The sequence below is a fragment of the Prunus mume genome, linkage group LG2 (genome assembly GCF_029339155.1).
Source record: "Prunus mume cultivar Tortuosa linkage group LG2, ASM2933915v1, whole genome shotgun sequence".
NCBI lineage: Eukaryota > Viridiplantae > Streptophyta > Magnoliopsida > Rosales > Rosaceae > Prunus > Prunus mume.
This window is the reverse complement of record NC_142699.1, coordinates 34,557,647-34,576,322: the sequence shown is the minus strand read 5'-3', so window position 1 is coordinate 34,576,322 and position 18,676 is coordinate 34,557,647. Positions and strand designations below refer to the sequence as shown.

Genomic DNA, 18,676 nt, shown 5'->3' with positions numbered 1-18,676 from the left:
AACGAGTTGGGAATTTGTTGGGGAAATTGTTAAAGATTGATTCTCTTACCATTGCTCAAAATAGGGGCAAGTTTGCTCGGCTGTGTGTGGAATTAGATCTCACTAAGCCTTTAGATGCTTTCGTCCAAATCAACCAGAATTGGTATAATATAGAGTATGAGGGGCTGCCAGATATATGCTACCTATGTGGGAGGTATGGCCATAAATGAGAGAAGTGTGACTTGAATACTAAAGATGCTGAAACCGTTAATGGTGAGACTACTAGTGCCATGGGTGCTAATGTTGAGGGGAGTGTTTTGGTGGGAAGTAATAGGGCTCACTATGAGTCCTGACCAGAGCTTGAGAGGGCCATGGATGAATGTTCCCCCTAGGCGTAGGCCTCAATCTAATTTTAAGGGAGTGGGAGGCAAGGATTCTGGGGTAAAAATTAAGGGCTCAAGGTTTGATGCTCTTAGGCAAGTGGATGAGAATTTTGGAAAGGATGAGGGGAACTCTGGTGAGTTTCTTGATCAGACTGGTAGCAGACCGAGTGCATGTGTGGTGGTGATTTGAATATGGGAAATAAGGTTTGGACAAAATCTAAGGGTAAAAAGTCTGTTGCTAGGCAGGGTTTGGAGGATATTTCAAACAAGAGCTTGCCTGTGAAGAATCGTGTGAAGGAAAATTATCGAATACTGGTGTGGCAACTAGAAATACATCTGGAAGTCTGCCAAGCGCTAGCGTGGCAAGTAGAAGTGCCTTGTTGGTATATCGATTCTATAGGAATGGTGGGATTTCAAGGCAAGGAAAGTGTTGCTTAGTTCTCTACATGAGCAATTTGCGGAGCTGGGGTGGCGGACAATCAGTTCAAAAGGAAAAGGGTTGTATATCTTTGGGCATCAGCCACCTAATATAGGGAGGTGGCTACTAGTAGGGATGAAAATTCTGGATTCGACGGTGATGATGAAGTGCTAATCCCTTCAGACAGTGAGGGTTTGGATCCCATAGAAAAAATGGACTTTTCGGAAGGACGCGTTAGTTCACATGGTGGACATTTGGCAAGTAATACTTCCACTTCTGCTGGGGGTATGACTTTTGAATCTTAATATAAGGGTTTGAGCCCTCTCGGTTACTCTACTCTTTAATGGGTTTTTTTATGGATATTTGTTGTTGAATGTTAGAGGAGCCTGCGAGCTCTAAATTTAAGTCTAATGTGCTTGATTTGATTCGCACTCATCGATTGGATATGCTTTTTCTTTGTGAGCCTCGGATAAGTGGAGAAAAGGCTATTTCTGTAGTTAAAACTCTCGGTTTTCCTTGCTTTGAAATTGTTGACGCTGTGGGGTTTTCCGGGGGTTTGTGGCTGTTATGGGATGATTCTAGAGTTCATGTAGAAGTTGTTGGCACCTCTGATCAAACGATTTCTGCTTGTGTGGCTCGTAATGGCCAAGACCCTTGGCTTTTTACGGGTGTTTATGCTAGTCCTAATGCTGGTAAGCGAGGGAAAATGTGGGACTATCTCTCATTTGTTGCTGCAAGTCATAATATGCCTTGGTTGATTGCCGGGGATTTTAATGAGTTACTTTCTGCTGATGAGAAGTTTGGTGGAGTTTTAGAGTGCAAATCTAAAGGTTTTAGAAACTGGGTTGATGATAATGAGATGATTGATTTGGGTTATTCTGGACCTAAATTTACATGGAATAATAAGAGAGTCTATGCAAGGCTAGATCGAGCTATTTGTAATATGCAATGGAGAAGGTTATTTCCTGAGGCTAATGTTCAGCATTTGCCTAGGACTACCTCTGATCACAATCCAATTAAGATTAAGTTGAGCTCTCATTTTGTTGCTTCTCCGCACTTAAGGCCTTTTAGGTTTGAAGCAATGTGGATGCAGCATGAACAATTCAATGAGTTTATTTCTGATGTTTGGGGACAAGCTGCTAGATCAGCCTTGGACAAAACTTATCAGTTGGTTCAGCCGCTAAAAGATTGGAATGTTAATGTTTTTGGACATGTTAAGAAGCGGAAGGCCTGTTTGTTGGCTCGTCTTAATGGTATTCAAAAAGCTTTGTGCAGGGGCTCAAATACTTTTTTAAGTAAATTGGAAATTTCTTTGATTGAGGAGTATAATTGTGTGCTGGAGCAAGAGGCTATGTTATGGAAACAAAAATCCAGATTACAGTGGCTTCAGGAAGGTGATCGAAACACCAAATTCTTTCATCTTACTACTATTATTAGGCGGCGGAGGAATAAAATAGAGAGATTAAAGAATAATGAGGGGGTTTGGGTTGAGGAAGCTCAAGACATTAAAGGTTTGGCTATGGCATATTTTGAGCAGTTGTTTTCTCAAGAATTTGTGGAGCACAGAGATCTGACTTTACCTAAGTTGTTCCCTGTTATTGATTCGGCTGATTTGGAGTTGCTTGAGAAGAATATTGACATGGCTGAGATTAAGCGAAGTTTGTTTGGGATTGGAGGTTTGAAAGCTCCTGGTGTAGATGGGTTCCCAGCTTGTTTCTATCAAGCTCAATGGAATAAATGTGCTGATGATATTTTCGCTTTGGTGACTCAAGCTTTTCAGAATTGCAGCTTCCCTGACAGGCTGAATTACACTTTAATAACTTTGGTGCCTAAAGTGCAAAGCCCCAATCTATGGTTCAGTTTAGGCCTATTAGTTTATGCTCTACTCTGTACAAGGTCATCTCTAAAATCATTGTGGCTCGGTTAAGGCCTATTCTTCCTGATCTTATAAGTCCCAACCAAGTTAGTTTTATCCCTGGAAGACATATTACGATAATATCCTTATTGCAGGAGTTAATGCATAAATTTGTTGTCTAAAGGGAAAAAGGGTTTGTCACTTGGAAAATTGACCTCTCTAAGGCATATGACAGTTGAGTTGGCATTTTGTTGAGTATGTGCTTCTTGAATTAAGGCTGCCTGCTCCGTTTGTTAAGTTGATAATGAACTGTGTTCAATCTGTGAGATATCAGATTAATGTGAATGGGGAATTGACTGCTCCTTTTAGTCCAATGAATGGTATTAGACAGGGAGATCCCTTATCTCCCTATCTTTTTGTTCTATGTATTGAAAAACTCTCTCATATTATTTGTGATGTTGTTGATAAGAAGAAGTGGCGGCCAGAAATCTTCTCGAGTCTGGCCTGATCTCCCACCTCTTTTTTGCTGATGATCTGGTGTTGTTTGCAGAGGCTAGTGCTAGCCAAGCTAAAATTATGAAGAGTTGTCTGGATCTGTTTTGCTCTGCTTCTGGACAAGTAGTCAATTTTGAAAAGTCTGCTGTCTTCTGCTCTCCTAACACTTGTAAAGAGGTTGCTAAGGAGATAAGTTTGATTTGTGGCTCTCCTCTTACTAATGACCTTGGTAAGTATCTAGGAATGCCTCTTTTGCATTCTAGAATCGGAAAACGCACTTATAGTTCTTTAGTTGATAAGGTGCATAAACGCTTGGCAGCTTGGAAGAGTAAGCTTCTTTCTTTAGCTGGAAGAGCCACTTTAATTCAAGCAGTTACAGCTTCTATCCCTATCTATGCTATGCAAACTACCAAACTACCTGTTAGTGTCTGTAATGATTTAGATCGGCTCAACCGTAATTTTTTCTGGGGTAGCAGTGAGAAGAAATATAAGATCCATCTTTGTCAATGGGATTTGGCTTGTAGGCCTAAAGGTAAAGGAGGTTTGGGGTTTAAAATGATTGCTAGTATGAATCAGGCTCTACTTGCTAAGATTGGGTGGAGATTGCATTCTAAGGACAGTGGTTTATGGGCAAAAATTTATGAGGCTAAGTATCTTAAAGGGGCTTCTATTTTTGATATTTCTCTTGGAGCAAGGCAGGTTTGTTCCACTACTTGGAGGAGTGTTTTACATGGTATCCAATTACTTATGCAAGGGATGTGTTGGAGAATAGGTCGGGGAGATAGTATAAAATTTTGGGAGGATAATTGGGTTACTGATGGCCCTTTAATGCAGCTGGCTGGAGTTCTCACCATCCCGATAGCAATTGTCCTGTTTCAAGTTTCTCTATGAATGGCTGGTGGGACATTGACAAGTTGAGAGGTGTTCTTTGTGAAGATCTTGTTCAACAGGTCATTAGTGTTCCTGTGGGGTTTTTAGGCTCTTTACCTGATACTCAGATATGGAAGGGTAGTACTAATGGGGACTTTTCCGTTAAATGCTTATAGTTTATTCTTTGGAGGTTGTTCTACCCCTGACTCCTGCTGGAAGTCCTTGTGGAGTTTAAATGTTCCTCCTAAGTTGCAATATTTTATGTGGCTGGCTTCTCAAGGCAAAATCTTATCAAATGATCAGCGTGTTCGAAGGCAGTTGGCGTCTGACCCTTCATGTGGCTTTTGTTCTTGGCCTCTTTTGTCCTTCACATCTCTCCGTGATTGTGAGCGTGCTCGATCTACGTGGAATGCTATTCTCCCTGACTGTGCTCGTCATTTTTTCCATTTAGATGCTCAGCCTTGGATGAAGGTCAATATGCTCTCTAGAGAGAAATGGAATGGTGATGTTCCTTGGAGTACTGTTTTTGTGTTTACTTGTTGGCATCTATGGTGTTGGAGAAATAAGCATGTTTTTCAGAATGAGGATACAATCCTTTTTAGTCCAAGGCAAGTTATTTGTGGGGCTGCTCAGGAGTGGATCAAGTCAACGTCTAATCTCACTGTCAGGGTAAATAAAGTTCAAATTCATGTTGCTCAGGAGCTTCACAGGCTGGGCGAGTTTAAGTGAATGTGGATGGTTCAGGAGAAGCGTTCTGTTGCATTAGTCTTTGGGAGTCATTCGTGACCCTTTTGGTGCTGGGTAAGTGGTTTTGCTATTAATCTAGGAAAAGGTCAAGTTCTTGAGGCTGAGATATGGGGTCTTTTCTTTGGTTTGAAGTTAGCAATTGAGAAAGGCATCGTAGTCTCATTATTGAGATGGACTCAGCTATTGCAGTCAATCTCTATCAGATTTCTTCCATGCTTTCTTTGCACCCTTTAGCTACTTTGGTTAGGACTGTTGTGACCTTATCGTGCAGCAGGTTCCCAGTGTGCTCTTCAGCATGTTTTTCGTGAGAAGAATATTGTTGCTGACCGGTTAGCGAAGTGGAGTTACAAGTGGATCTTGGGCTATGCGTGTTTGAGCAGGCTCCTAGTTGGTTAAGTGATTATCTTGTTGATGATCTGCTTGGAATTGTTCATTCTAGATTGGTCATTTAGACTAGGTTGTGTAGTCTGTTCTTTGGGGCTTTGCCCCCTTTCTTAATCAAAAAAAAAAAAACAAGTAATCAAAATGAAAAAAAAAAGTCATAATTAAAGATATTGATCACAGATAGAGAACGGCAGCAGAACAACCTAGATGGCTAGCAGTAAAAATCCAATCTTTGAGCACCAGTATGACTTTGCGAGATTACTACATTTTCCTCCACCACCACGAAAGAGAGGGGCTGCTTGAGGAAAATGAAAGAGATATCAAATGAGAGTAGTAAATACGGCTTTTGGGCCTCCATTTTTGAATTGTGATAGGAAGAGAGAGAGAGAGAGAGAGAGATGAGGAGGAGGAGAGATCGACGCAGAAACTGAGAGAGAAATACATAAAAGGAGTTTGAAAGGAGAGAAACCAAGAGGGCAGAGAAAGAAGAGAGGGAGCGTGAAAAAGTTGAACAGCTGTTTAGGAAGGAGGGAGGAGAGAGAACAAGTTGAGGGACTCATTCTAGTACAACCTAGTACAACTGTTTCATTTACAATTGCTTTTCACGAAGTTGTTGGATTATATCCTACGGTGTTCTCACATAAGATTCTCACATAATTGTTCTCACTAGATAACCGCCCGGATCTGTGACAATGTGTTATTGGGCTCACATTAAGCATACCCAAAAGAGCTCTTTTTTATTTCTCTTCCATCTTTTAAAGTTGTATAAAGTTGTAGAAACGGGCACTAGTTTGTTGGTGGTTATGTAAGTTTATTTATTATACGGACTAGCAATGGTGCCCGTGCGATGTTGCGGGTTTTAAAACCATGTGAAATGTGTACGAAGTTGTAAAATATGTAGAAAAGATGGCACTATTTATATAGACATGGAGATCTAAATAGTGGCATCATGCTTTGTTTAGCAAGTCTAAGTTACAAAAAATAGGATAATAACATGTTTGTCATGTTAAAATACTAACTATATTTTAATAAATCAAATAGCAGTCAAAACATCAAAATATCGACAATATTGAGCTGCTCATTGTTCAAAAGAGTTTGGATAGGTCTTTATATATACGCTACTGGGTGGTGGAAGAGGATTTTTCTGCCTTGATCTCTATTATAAGGGGTTCTTTCTCTTGTTAGCTCTGCTATAGAGGTGGCTTATGTTCTTTCTTGTCCTCTGCAGAGGTTTTAACTCCGTTGGTACAAATTTGGAAAATGAGAGGTGTTAATGTAAGTAGAATAAAGGCAGAAATAACAGGCTATAGGTTATAATTTTGTTCATTACATCTAAAACATCTGATAAGGCCATCAAATTAGTATCAGGCCACCAAATTTAAACACCACATTAGTATTAGGCCATCAAATTTTTTCCATCTCTTTCATTTGTAAACTCTAATGGGTTTGAACAAAATGTACTCATCACCTACCCCTCAATTGGTGGGAACAGTTTTTTCACTAACGCCCTTAACTATGTAAATAACTACATTTAAAAAGTAGGCAAACAGATAATAAACAAACAGGAATTCTCATGTTTCACCAAAAATAAACAGTTTCACCTCTGAGCAACAAATTGTAAATTGAAATAAAGTTATGTTCTTGTATTCAATGAAAGAGAGCAATCTTACATTTGAATCTGCAATGAAGTTGAAATACTAGAATAAGATTCCCAAGGCGAAGAAAACAATTCCAACAATAATACCCAATGACTCGGGCCTGCAAAACACAAATGGAACATTAACTATAAAAGATAAGTTGGGGGTATGAAACATCAGACTAATATAATAGACTATTTATAATTTGGAAAAGCAAAAAGAGGATCTTCTCCGGTGCACGCTTCATAATATTTGGATTTTGCATTTTCTAGAACCAACCTTCTGAAGTAGAAATCCAGATTTCTCACTAAAATTAAATTATAGGGAATATAAAAGGAAAAACCAAAGTCAAAACTATGGATGATAATCACTGTGCCTTAATTGTCTAAATCGCTAATGCTGCAAATCATCAAACTTTCTATAAACAACAGTCTAATAATGAGCTCCAAAGACTCAGTAACATAGATGAAAGAGTTGAGCTGCAAATTTAGCATGCAGCAGAACCTATATAATTTTGGTTTTCCATGTGAGATAAGACAGAATCTCAATTAATTAATCCGTTGCAACACTGTTTTGGATATGAAGGAATATAAAAATATGGACCCCAACTAGAAATCACCACCTGTGTTACATTTCCTTTTCTCATATCAACAAATGGAAACATGAAAATATGAGGATATGAAGCGAAGAGCTGGTTTGTTTTCAAATTCATTCAGAGGACAATGACATGTTAATTGTGAGCGAAGACAGTTCCTACAACTCATCCTTGTGTATCATAAAGTTCTAATTCATCAAAATTATCTATCAGCCTCAGCATGATGCGAGACAGCATGCAGTCCTTATATACCAAAAACAAATAGACACGCATAAACACATATATATTACAACTAAAATTATTACAGTTGTGGTTCATTAGGCACAATTAACTTGAGTTTAATTAATTAGCACCACAATAAATAAGTTGATAATCTGAAGCCACCATAATACTGGTTCACATGATGCCTTAAATCTTAAGCCTAAAAATTGGTTAAAATATTACCCTGGAGAAGTTTCATGTGCTGGTTCCACCTTCAGTTTTTGAAGCTGACCAATAAAGAAAATATCGACCTCATTCAATGCAATGTGAGAAAAAAACTCAACAAAGTACTTGCGACAGAGTGCTTCAAAATTTACCTGATACTGCAAGTTCAATAATAAAGAAGTCTTACTACCACCAACCAGAAAAGCATTTGGAAAAGAGGAAATTGCCTTAGAAGCTCCGAGTTTGTCAACTGCATGAATCAACACATTACTGGAGAATTTACAATTTCTTGATTCAGGGGCTGAAGATGCATTACCAGAAAACCCACCTAAGTTATAAAAAAATATAAACCTCGAAAGTAAAAGAAATAGATCTCACTGGACCTGAGAATTAATGAAGAATTCTAAAGTTAATTTTAAATTCCAATGCTAAATATATTGGCTCCTCAATCGATGTCATGGCTAGAATGATAGTTATCCACATCAAGTAAAAAGTTACCTGTAAAAGATAAAAAAAAAGCATGAACTCCTGACCTACAGGGATTTTATTCAACCGTTTGGGCTCCAAAGCAACATCCTCAAGAAGATACTGAAATGCAACGTGGGGTAAAACAATACAAAAATGTAATGAATATTTCTTAAAGTTCTTCAACAAAAGCATATAAATGTCATTTTATGAGGGCTCATACACGAAAGAGGGGTTGAAATCTCCTTGTATTTGATTGAGTATCAATCCTGAAAATATGCAGAGAGTGCCATTAATAAGTTTGTTAAGCTAAATGGAGAATAAATTATTTATTGTGTGCAAGCACAAATTAAACCTAGTAACTTTGAAAAGGAAGAAAAAGAACAAATTTCATTATCCAAATATGCTATTTGTCATTATATATTTGACAGAAGACGAATGCTATTTGAAAAACAACAATATAATATTTGACATATAATCATATTCTCGGTTTCATCAGTCATTCAAATCTTCCCTTTCAGAAAGCCAATTTTAAACAGAGTAAATAAAGTCCAAAAAGTCAGTTTCCTTGAGAATACCTTTACCAGTCAAAATCCATCTGATTTTGTGCGGTAGCCGTAGTGGGTTGGGCTTGAACGCACATTAGCATCACCTGCATGAAATGGATCGAAATCTTAACTTAATCTAATCCTAACCAATTTTTATCAAACACCTTCTCCGCTACTTGAGCTAGTTCCCAGAGCATACACCTCTTTCTTTTAAACTAACGAAAATGGTTTTTTTAGATTGGGACCAGCAATGGGCGAAACCCATTCAAAAGCCCATTTTGCGAAAAGACCCAAGTTTTGATCCACACTAAAGTTAGAAAAATGAGTAACTCTTATCCATCAACCCAAGTGACAGCCTGAAGATGGGTTCTCGCCATTAAGAGTGACTTGATTGCCGTCTCTCTTAGCAAGAAAGCATGCTTGGATAATGGGCGCCATACCCAAGAGGAACCGCCTTCCAACCTGTTTTTCAGTTGCGAAACAAACCAAAAGGACATCCCTTGAGACCAGTAGTTTCATCTAGATATCATTTCCCCTACTTGTTGATTGGCTCACAAGGACGAATCAACAGCTGACTTTGGACAAACATCCAAGTAACCTCCTCCAGCTTTCATCATTAGGGATTCTTGCCTATAAGTATAGAGGCTCTACAGATATCATAAGAGGACTCTCTCTCTCTCTCTCTCTCTCTCTCTCTCTCAAATCAGGCGCAACGTCTTGTAAACACTTGAACAAATTTCAAGATCTTTCAAATGGCCAATTTTTTGCCCAGATAACCAATTGACAACTCTTGTGTTTATCTTTTATTGCCCTACCATCTCTATGGTATGATTCTTGTTTAAACACTTGATATATTTTTCTTCTAAATAACTGAAACATGTGCAGATTGGATACGAGAAATCTCCCGTCTTTTCAATATTGTATCTTGTTATTGAAAAAGCAACTAATTTGTGCAGGCCCTTGTGTAAAGCTTTGGTTCCTTTGACAATTCAAATATGAAGAGTTGTTCCCAGGAACTTATAGTAATTTTATGTATATTTTTATGAATTTTAAAGATTATAAATTTTACAAATAATAGAGAAATGGCACAAGTCATAATTGCAATGCTACATCAGTCCTTGTTTGCCACCAAAATTCCGTAAACGCTTCAAAATGATTCTTTAGAGTTTCAACATCGCTTCATTTACTATTCACTAAAGCTTCATAATATTATTTTTAATTTTTTGACTTTGTCTTCATTAGTGCTTTTATGAATGTTTTAAGATGAACTCCTAATACAAGAAGATCATCTTTTCATATTGAGAAGAATAAGAAGAAGAATCATTCTTAAAAGCTTTGCAAGTTTTGCATAGACAGCAGATTTCCTTTCAAATTTTGGTTTTTTTTTTTTTGCGGGAGAGAATCAGATTTGAGGTGCTCAAGTTCTGGAGGAGCATATAAGGTATGTGCGAGTAAGCTTGTGTTCATTCAAAGCTTTATAGAGTTTTCAGTCATTCGTTGCTTTGATTGATACTTGATAGTGGCACTAAAACTAGACCCTCATTAGGAAGATTCAAATTTTGGTGACATTCTCTGTGTTTGTGTGTATAGCTGGAGCATATGTTTTTATTTTATTTTATCCTAAAGTTTTGATTTTTGAGAATTCAACTATTAGATTAGGCTTGCTTGGGCGAATTTTTCTTTATAACTTTTGTGTTTTGAATTATTATTTGTGTGTGTGTGTGTGTGTGTGTGTGTGTGTGTGTGTGTGTATTGGCTATTGAATAATCGAAAGTAGTATTCAATGTCATTTTGCAAGCAAATCAGAGCAAGAAGCTTACAGAAGATGACAGTTCACGAACTGGGTTACAGACAAAGAGGACTCTAGAAGGGTCATGTGGTTTTGTTTAAGCATCAGCTTCACCAGATAACCAAAATGAAGAAGTGGTCCGGAGGCTTGTTTATCATTGCTCTTGCTATGAGATTGGTTTTTCGTTACTGCAGCATTGTCAAAATTGAGCCACCAAAGCAGTGGCGGAAGCAGTCGGCTTCTGATTTCTTCGGAAATCATCCAACCAATGATTCTTTTATTACATCGTCAGAGATAAAAGTGAAAAAAGAAGCAGAATCATATAAGAAACCCATTTTATAGAAGTTGATGGGCCCAATGAGCTGTTTGCTTCACGTGACATCTTCAAAGAAGGGTCTAGGGCCTTGCTTGTATGGCCTCACATGCGTCCCCTACTGTCAAGGTCTGATGCTTTGCCTGAAACTGCTCAAGGGGTTAAAGAGGCCTCCGTGGCGTGGAAAGACTTGTTGTCTGCAATTGACAAGGACAAGGCTTCCAAATTAAGCAAAAGTGACAGCCAAGAAGATAAAAATTGCCCTTTCTCTGTAAGTACACTTGATAAGATAGTGTCAAGAGACGGGGTTATTCTTGAAATCCCTTGTGGCCTTGTTGACGATTCCTCCATTTCTTTGGTTGGCATTCCTGATGGGCACTCTAGAAGCTTTCAAATTCAACTTCTAGGCTCCCAACTTGCTGGAGAGCCTGAGCCTCCTATTATCTTGCATTACAATGTCAGTCTCCCCGCTGATAACATGACAGAGGAGCCATTTGTAGTTCAAAATATTTGGACTCATGAACTTGGGTGGGGCAAAGAGGAAAGATGTCCTTCTCACAGGTCTGCTAACAACCTGAAAGGTAAACTTTTTGTTTAGACTTTAGACGGTATGAGAATTGCAAGTCCAACTCTTTCGCAAGAACATTCTCGTTTTTTTTATCTTATGGTAGCTCAAACTTGAAGAGCACATTATATGAAAAAAAAATGTAATTAAACTCATGATAACTTTAGAACACTCATTTGTCCTCTGTATTAATCGAAAATGTTATAATGTATAACACTGTTTTCATACTAATCAAATAAAGATTATTTATCATATCCTGCTCTTTTTCTTTAACTTAAGAGTAAGGTTCCTCTTAAAAAACAATAAGGGTGTTACAGGTAGAAATCTTGCACATTTTAGCAAATTTGACAGTTGATGGACTTGTTCTTTGCAATGAACAAGCTGTCAGAAGCTCCTTGGAAGAAAATCTAAATATGAGTCAGCCTAGTATTGGCATGTTGACCAATGTTTCCAGGGGAGGTGCCTTTGGAAGTGCAAATTTCCCATTTGTTGAAGGGAATCCCTTTACTGCTACATTGTGGGTTGGTTTAGAGGGATTTCACATGACTGTGAATGGAAGGCATGAAACATCTTTTGCATATAGGGAGGTAAGGTCTGATTTTATTGGAAATAACAGATTATTGCCCAAAACTTGTTTTCTGCAAGACAATTCCATTTTGGAAAAAGTGAATAATTACACCCTACATTGCTTTTTTGTATATGTAGAAACTTGAGCCATGGTCAGTTACCAAAGTCAAAGTGGCTGGTGGTTTGGACCTCTTATCTGCCTTAGCTAAAGGCTTTCCTGTTTCTGAGGATCATGATTTAGTTGTTGATGTTGAGCACATCAAAGCTCCTGCAACTTTGAAGAAAAGGCCATTGATGTTGGTTGGAGTGTTCTCTACTGGAAATAATTTTGAGCGTAGAATGGCATTGAGGAGGGCTTGGATGCAATATGAGGCTGTCCGGTTTTTCATTGGCCTTGTAAGTGAAACATTGCAGACTCTGAGTCATTTGCGTGTGCATACCAACATGGTCTCATATTCTTCAATATCCTCTGGTTTTTCCCAATAAGAAGTCTAAAGGCTGTGGTTTTGTCCGTTAGTTGAATTATTTTCAGCAGTGGTCATAGCAAGGATGTGAGTTCCTTTTCATCAGTTTCAGATACAAAGGTCAAGGAGGTAGTTGAATATGACCAGCAGAAAGATTTAAGGACTCTTCCAGAGTTGATTTGCTCTGGAGCACTGGATCCTCGATTCAAGATGAGATATATTGAATTCTTTTGTTTAGAGGTTAAGCTTAAGGACCGAAAAAAAAAACAAAAAACAAAACAAAACAAAAACAAAAGTTGCAATTGTTTTGTGGGCGATGCAGGAACTGTTTGAAGACTATGTGATCCGTTTTCCTACCGAAGAAGAGTCTTGTCGTCCTAGACGTTGGAAATGCAGTTGTAGAGTGGTGAAGGACTACCAGCGGTACATCCGTTCAAATGACCACCCTGCGAAAAAATCAGACTTGGATCGCTATTTGGAAGAACCTGTGTTACCTTGGAGTCCAGATTTCAATGCATTGTCTTGATGGAGAACCGCAGGCGCTGAGTACCCTACCCTTTGCAAATGGTGTATACTATACCGTACCAAAGCCAGCTGATGAACATATAGTTTGCTTGAAGCCAGACTTGATGAATGCCTTGATGTGTACTCGAGGCTGGGTATGGTAGGCACTAGGCAGGCACTGATACAATGTTAACAGGTAATTATCAATACTATTTCTTCTTTGTTCGTTTTGTTCTTAATTATCTTCAATATGTATCCCGCAAGATGATTTAATTCTCACAAGATTTTTTTTTCCCCTTTTTTTGTGCGTGTGCTTGATGTTGAGAGAACAGGTACAGTTTTTGCTTTTTGCTGCTCTTCCCTAGCTTATGGCTACCTCACTTTTGGAAGGCTTGGGAATCTCAGTTTAGCTATAGACATTAAAGCAGTTACAGAGATTGAACATTCTTTTTTTCTGTTGTTGTATTGTGAATTTGTTTCCCTTGGATGTTAAAAACTAGCTGTACTGTCTTGATGTCTTGAGATGGGTGAATATATGATGCTAAATTTTACCCTATTGCTGCGTTTGTATATTGCACTTTGGTTGAAATTCTGGTAACTTTACTGGTTCATAATATGGTAAAAGTTGAATTACAATATCCTGTGTGTTTTGAACTTTGATTTCATTGTGGTTTTGAACTGTCCACTGACACAGATAGTTTTATTAGAACAATAACCGAGGACATGTTGAACAAGTATGGTAAGTACTGGGACTACATGTTCTTGCTGCTGGCAATAGCCGCAGTTTTGGATCCTCGATTTGAGATGAAATACGTAGAATTTGTTTGTTTATTGGGAGCTTTTACAATGAGGAGTTAAAGTGAGGAGGTTATTTGAGGAGACCGATCCGACCGTCAAAACATTTAAAATATTTAAGTCCCATGATTTCTTTACATTTGTTGATGGTGAGATTTGACCTCCTCAAATAACCTCCTCACTTTAAGCCCTCATTATAGCATTTCCGTTAAAAGTCAAAGGGTAGGGACGGGAACTCACAAGTTGCAGCTGTTTTGGACGAGGCCCATTTCTTAACTAACCCTCATAACCAGCCCATATCATGAGTTTCACCATTTTTAAAAGCCCATTTATTGCCATTAGAGGTGGGCGCCGTTCGGATTGGATCGATTTCATATCGAAACCGCAACTGAATTGATTACAATATAATAGTTTGGCTTAGTTCAGTTCTGATAAAAATCATGAAGGAAACCGAATCAAACCAAACCAATTTAAGACAGTTTGGTTCCGCCAGTTTGGGCCTAAGCCCAATTCCCCTTCCTTTTTCCTTTTTTTTTTTTTTTGCTTTTGCAAAGTCCGGTATAGAAAAGTCCGGTTTGATTTTGTCTTGGTCAAAACCAAACTAAACCGGTAATTACGGTTTTGATTTGCGGGTTTCATTAGTTCGACTTGATTGATACCCACCCTTAATGGCTATGGATGAGATGCAGAGGGTGTGCGAAAGTGGAGGAGAGATGAGAAAGAAAAACTTTAATTAACATACTCAAAATTCATAAAACATAATAAATGAAATATAAGCAATTGCCCATTTTTAAGTGAAAAGAATAGTAATTAAAGTAGAACTTATAAAAGGCAATTAAAGAAAAGAAAAATTAGGTTTAACTCGAAAAAAAATCTTTGGTAAATCATCATGTAGTAATTGTTTTCAAGTGTTTATAACTAGGGAAAAACAAAAACAAAAACAAAAACATTAACAATTCTGAATCATATTGATTCACGGGCTGTAGGAGTAGGAGAATACATGGTCGATTGAGCTGCTACTATGATTGGATTTCTGTCATTCCCTTTTTCAAGCTCGGCCTCAAATTCAATGAGCCATGAGCGCAATTTAGCCCCGAAACTTTGCTCTGAGTCATGCTTGAGTCTCAGTCTAGTCAAACGACAAAGGAGCCACACAGACACTGCAAGATGAATTAATGGTTATAAATAAATAAATAAGCATTTACACAAACACAAGTTCAAAATTTGATCCAAAAAATTATACTTACAAACTCCAAGATGTATCAATTGAACAGTCATTTGCAATAGGTCAAGGCAAAAATTTAGACATGCGCAAATCACCACCCATGATGTATCCGCCTTCAACAACGAAATATCATAAGAAATTGCCGGTGTAAGAGATCCTGGAATTAATACTAGAACGCCAATTTCTAATCTCTTAAGTAGGCTTAAAATCCTGCTACCAAAAGATTCATGATCCATCATCGTATGGTACAAGTTGATTCTAGAATGGCTCTAATTGCTTTGTCTCTTTTATTAATTCTTCAATATGCAACTCTTGACACACACACATATATATAGGTACATAGGATGTGAACAAGTAGGTTTAGGTTTTCAATCAAAGTGAGGAGTCTGAAGATTGAAAGGATTTGTAATTTGATGTGAAGATAAAAAACCGAAAAGTGAAAGCATATATCAATATTAATTATACAGGAGTGAGGATTCCTTGTTTAATATGAACAGTACAACTCATTTAATTTATAGCAGATAAATTATTTTTATTTTTTTTCTAATTTATAGCAGATAAGTTACTACGTAGGAGTTTTTGTCAATTGTCAGCCTAGAAAATAAACTAAATTTTGTCATCGACCTTCCTTTCCTTATTAATTGATTAAATCATTTGAGAATACTTCAAGTAAAACCGCCTAAAAGCATAACGGCTATAGCAACTCGAATTGGGTTATTTCGAGATATAACCTTTATTTTTAGTTTTTCTATGCATTTCAATTAGAGATCTTCCCTTTTGCATGGATGACGTCAATTAGTTAACAACCACCATTGCTATTCCAAAAGGTCACTTGGGTTCTATATAAACCTAAGTTGTATGATATTCAAGGAGTTTTCACCACTCATGCTATGTTAGAGTATTAATCTTCAAGTTTCCTTCCGAAGTGTCTCGAGAGTGTACAAATATATAATTGGTCCGCCAAAATCTTAAATTGAAGTGCTTCAATTTAGAATTATCAATTGTTGAATCCTGGGAGATAAACGACTATAGAACTACGAGTACAAGAGCAAGGGCGAAATCTGTTTGCAATTCTTGCAAGCCTCAATTGCTAAAGTTGTCAGAATCTCTATTTGTGTTTGTTGATTTACATTAATTTCATGTAATTTGTTATTGTATTTGATGATTATAATTTTATTGAGAATTATTATAATTTAAATTCATATTTCCTATTATTCCGCCAACACAACGTTCTCTTGTCAGATAAATATTTATATATCGCCAAACAGTATACTTACAAAACATTTTTGTATATGTATATAGATGAGATGTGTTTTGATCATCACATACCGCAGCACAGTAATGAAGGACAACCTTCACTTGGTCAATGTCCACATTTTCAGGGTGGCGCCACAAGAGAGCCATAAGAGATTGTGTGCAGGTGGGATAGGCTTGTATACATCCATGGAGAACATGTTCAAAAATTCCTCCACATCACCAAAATTAATTTTCAAAAATCCCAAACCAACCTACAAGGACGAAATCATCAGAGAAACACAAACAAATAAAGGACCATATTGGATTATAATTTACCTGCTCTGCAAATGAGGAAGGAGAGGTGACTTTGAGGGTCTAGTCAGAAGACGAGGCACATAGACAAACATCCCAGCATTGAAGTAAGGTGGTGTTGGTGAGCCCAAGTCGACTGGCCAGTGAAACTTCTCAGGGCACTGCTGGCAGTATCCAATCTTATGCTGAGGAGTCTTACTCCATGTCTTCTCACAAAAGCAATCCATCACAGCATAAAAATAACTCTCCGGCATGTCGAAAAGGTGATCGATATCATCAAACACTTGTATGTCTCCATCCAAGTATATCATCTTCTCGTACTCCCCAAACTACAAATGTCTATACGACATACTCGAATTCATTCATTTACATATATGGTACATGGTTAACTTGCATGATTGAAATGCACTCATGACTGGTAAATCAATCAATTAAGGGAAATTTTTATCTTTCATGTTTTATTTAGGGCTAACGTCAAAAGACCGCCTAAAGATTTGGGTCATTCTCAATATGGGCTTTCGAGTTTTAATTTCATCAATTCATACTTGATGGTTTTCAAATCTGACTAATTTAAGCCTTCTGTTAAGTTGATTGTTTTGGTCAGACGTTAACTGATGACGTGTCCACTGTGGGGCCCACCAATTCCTTAAAAAATCAATAAATCAATTATATAGTATAATAAAATAACATTTTAAAAAGAGCTTATAAAAAAAACCCTCCCACTCTTCATCCCTTAATTTTTTGGGCTAATCTCGTGGAATCAAGGCTGGAAATGGGTATAGACATGAAGAGGAGGAAGAGGCGAGCAAAACCCGTCCAAGATTGACGGCAACCGTGGCCGGACGACGAGATCTCTCGCTGGGAAGTCGAAGAGACGCTATGCGCAGTCCATTGAGAGAGAGAGAGAGAGAGAGAGAGAGAGAGAGAGAGAGAGAGAGAGAGAGCTATTTAACTTTGCAAAAATTACAATTGTGCCATTGTACTTCTGTAGATCATAACTTTTTTGTTTTAACTTCAAATTAAACCTGCCACCTATGAACTCATATCGTCGAGCTCTACGCAACAGTACCACTCAATTCCCCAAATTCCTTTCTGAACAAAAAGTGACTAAAGCCCCCCTACACCCAATGGCATAAATGTAATTCCACAATAAATAATCAATTGAACAGTGATTTTTGGGACGGGATGTTACATTCCATAAGTGCTCAACTGATGTTACTCAAATGTTTATTCTCGTTTTTCATCTTAAAAATGTGCTAATAGTCATCATATTTTTACCTATGTACACTCACCATATACATGTGACAACATCAGCACCAAGGAATGTCATATATATAATCCTTAGTTTAAAGGTTTAATGAATGAACATGATAGATAGCTCACAAATTGGTTACTAGTAACCAACTCACAATATAAAACATGGATAGTTTCAGTCACTAAATATATTTCAATCAAGTCAGCTTTCATTATTTTTTTAGTTCAAGCGATGATCAAAGATCACAAGTTTGTTTAATAATGTTCTACGTTTATTCTTTTTATTTTATTTATTGTTTTTGTTATTAATTGTTTCATTTAATTTGTTTCCGGCTGGTTTTAGGCCAAAAACAATTTGGGTAGACTTGTACCAAAGCATCATCATGCAGTAATGTTTTCATGTGATACAATTGTCTCCTGGATGAACAAGAACAGGAAAACTTCGAGCACTAGAACATCAAGTCCTTTCTTATTAGAAAAGAAAAAAAAAAGTACAATGACTACTGAATATAGAAAAAAACAAAGAGGATTTAGAGAAGACTAGATTGAAAAACTAATATAATTTTAGTTTTGATCAATAACTATGCAAACAATTACAACCAAGTTCTAAAAAAAACACATAACATGCATGCATTGCTACCACCATGTGTGCAAGTGATTCTACTTTGCAAATTAGCATGATTTCATGTTTCCCATTTTTATGATTCCAGAGTTGGAATCAATACCTTTTCTAATTGTAGGGGACTTTTTCTTTCGGCAGCTGTAAATGGGTCGGGCTGTCGTAAATGGCGATGATGAAATTATCCCCTTTGTCTGGATTCGAAAATTAAGCCCCAGAAATGATTCGAAA

At 37.4% G+C, this 18,676-nt stretch overlaps 2 protein-coding genes and 1 pseudogene across 3 annotated transcripts; 2 read left to right on the top strand and 1 right to left on the bottom strand.

Moving 5' to 3' along the window:
* The first annotated feature begins 249 nt into the window (after window positions 1-249).
* Window positions 250-4,729, top strand: LOC148920129 (uncharacterized). Its single transcript, XM_089044548.1, has 6 exons — window positions 250-496; window positions 1,161-2,542; window positions 2,641-2,742; window positions 2,871-3,015; window positions 3,186-3,829; window positions 4,109-4,729. The coding sequence occupies exons 1-6, from the start codon at window positions 250-252 to the stop codon at window positions 4,727-4,729; spliced, it is 3,141 nt and encodes a 1,046-aa protein (XP_088900674.1).
* A 5,358-nt stretch (window positions 4,730-10,087) lies between these two features.
* LOC103323206 (hydroxyproline O-galactosyltransferase GALT3-like) lies at window positions 10,088-13,567 on the top strand (annotated as a pseudogene). Its single transcript, XR_016123658.1, has 5 exons — window positions 10,088-10,243; window positions 10,580-11,485; window positions 11,821-12,056; window positions 12,175-13,200; window positions 13,337-13,567. The product of XR_016123658.1 is annotated as a hydroxyproline O-galactosyltransferase GALT3-like (transcript).
* Window positions 13,568-14,601: 1,034 nt separating this feature from the next.
* Window positions 14,602-15,307, bottom strand: LOC148920128 (uncharacterized). Its single transcript, XM_089047457.1, has 2 exons — window positions 15,047-15,307; window positions 14,602-14,959 (listed from the first exon to the last, which is right to left on the bottom strand). The coding sequence occupies exons 1-2, from the start codon at window positions 15,261-15,263 to the stop codon at window positions 14,763-14,765; spliced, it is 414 nt and encodes a 137-aa protein (XP_088903583.1). The 5' UTR covers window positions 15,264-15,307; the 3' UTR covers window positions 14,602-14,762.
* Between the last annotated feature and the right edge of the window lie 3,369 nt (window positions 15,308-18,676).

Excerpts from the sequence above, each read along its gene's own strand:
- LOC148920128 (XM_089047457.1), bottom strand. The coding sequence starts at position 15,263 with ATGATGGATCATGAATCTTTTGGTAGCAGGATTTTAAGCCTACTTAAG. Across the intron at positions 14,960-15,046 it reads ATTGATACATCTTGGAGTTT|TGTCTGTGTGGCTCCTTTGT; the intron begins GTAAGTATAATT and ends TTCATCTTGCAG.
- LOC148920129 (XM_089044548.1), top strand. The coding sequence starts at position 250 with ATGGTGAGACTACTAGTGCCATGGGTGCTAATGTTGAGGGGAGTGTTT. Across the intron at positions 2,743-2,870 it reads ATCTTATAAGTCCCAACCAA|TTGAGTTGGCATTTTGTTGA; the intron begins GTTAGTTTTATC and ends GGCATATGACAG. Across the intron at positions 3,016-3,185 it reads TCCTTTTAGTCCAATGAATG|AGGCTAGTGCTAGCCAAGCT; the intron begins GTATTAGACAGG and ends TGTTGTTTGCAG.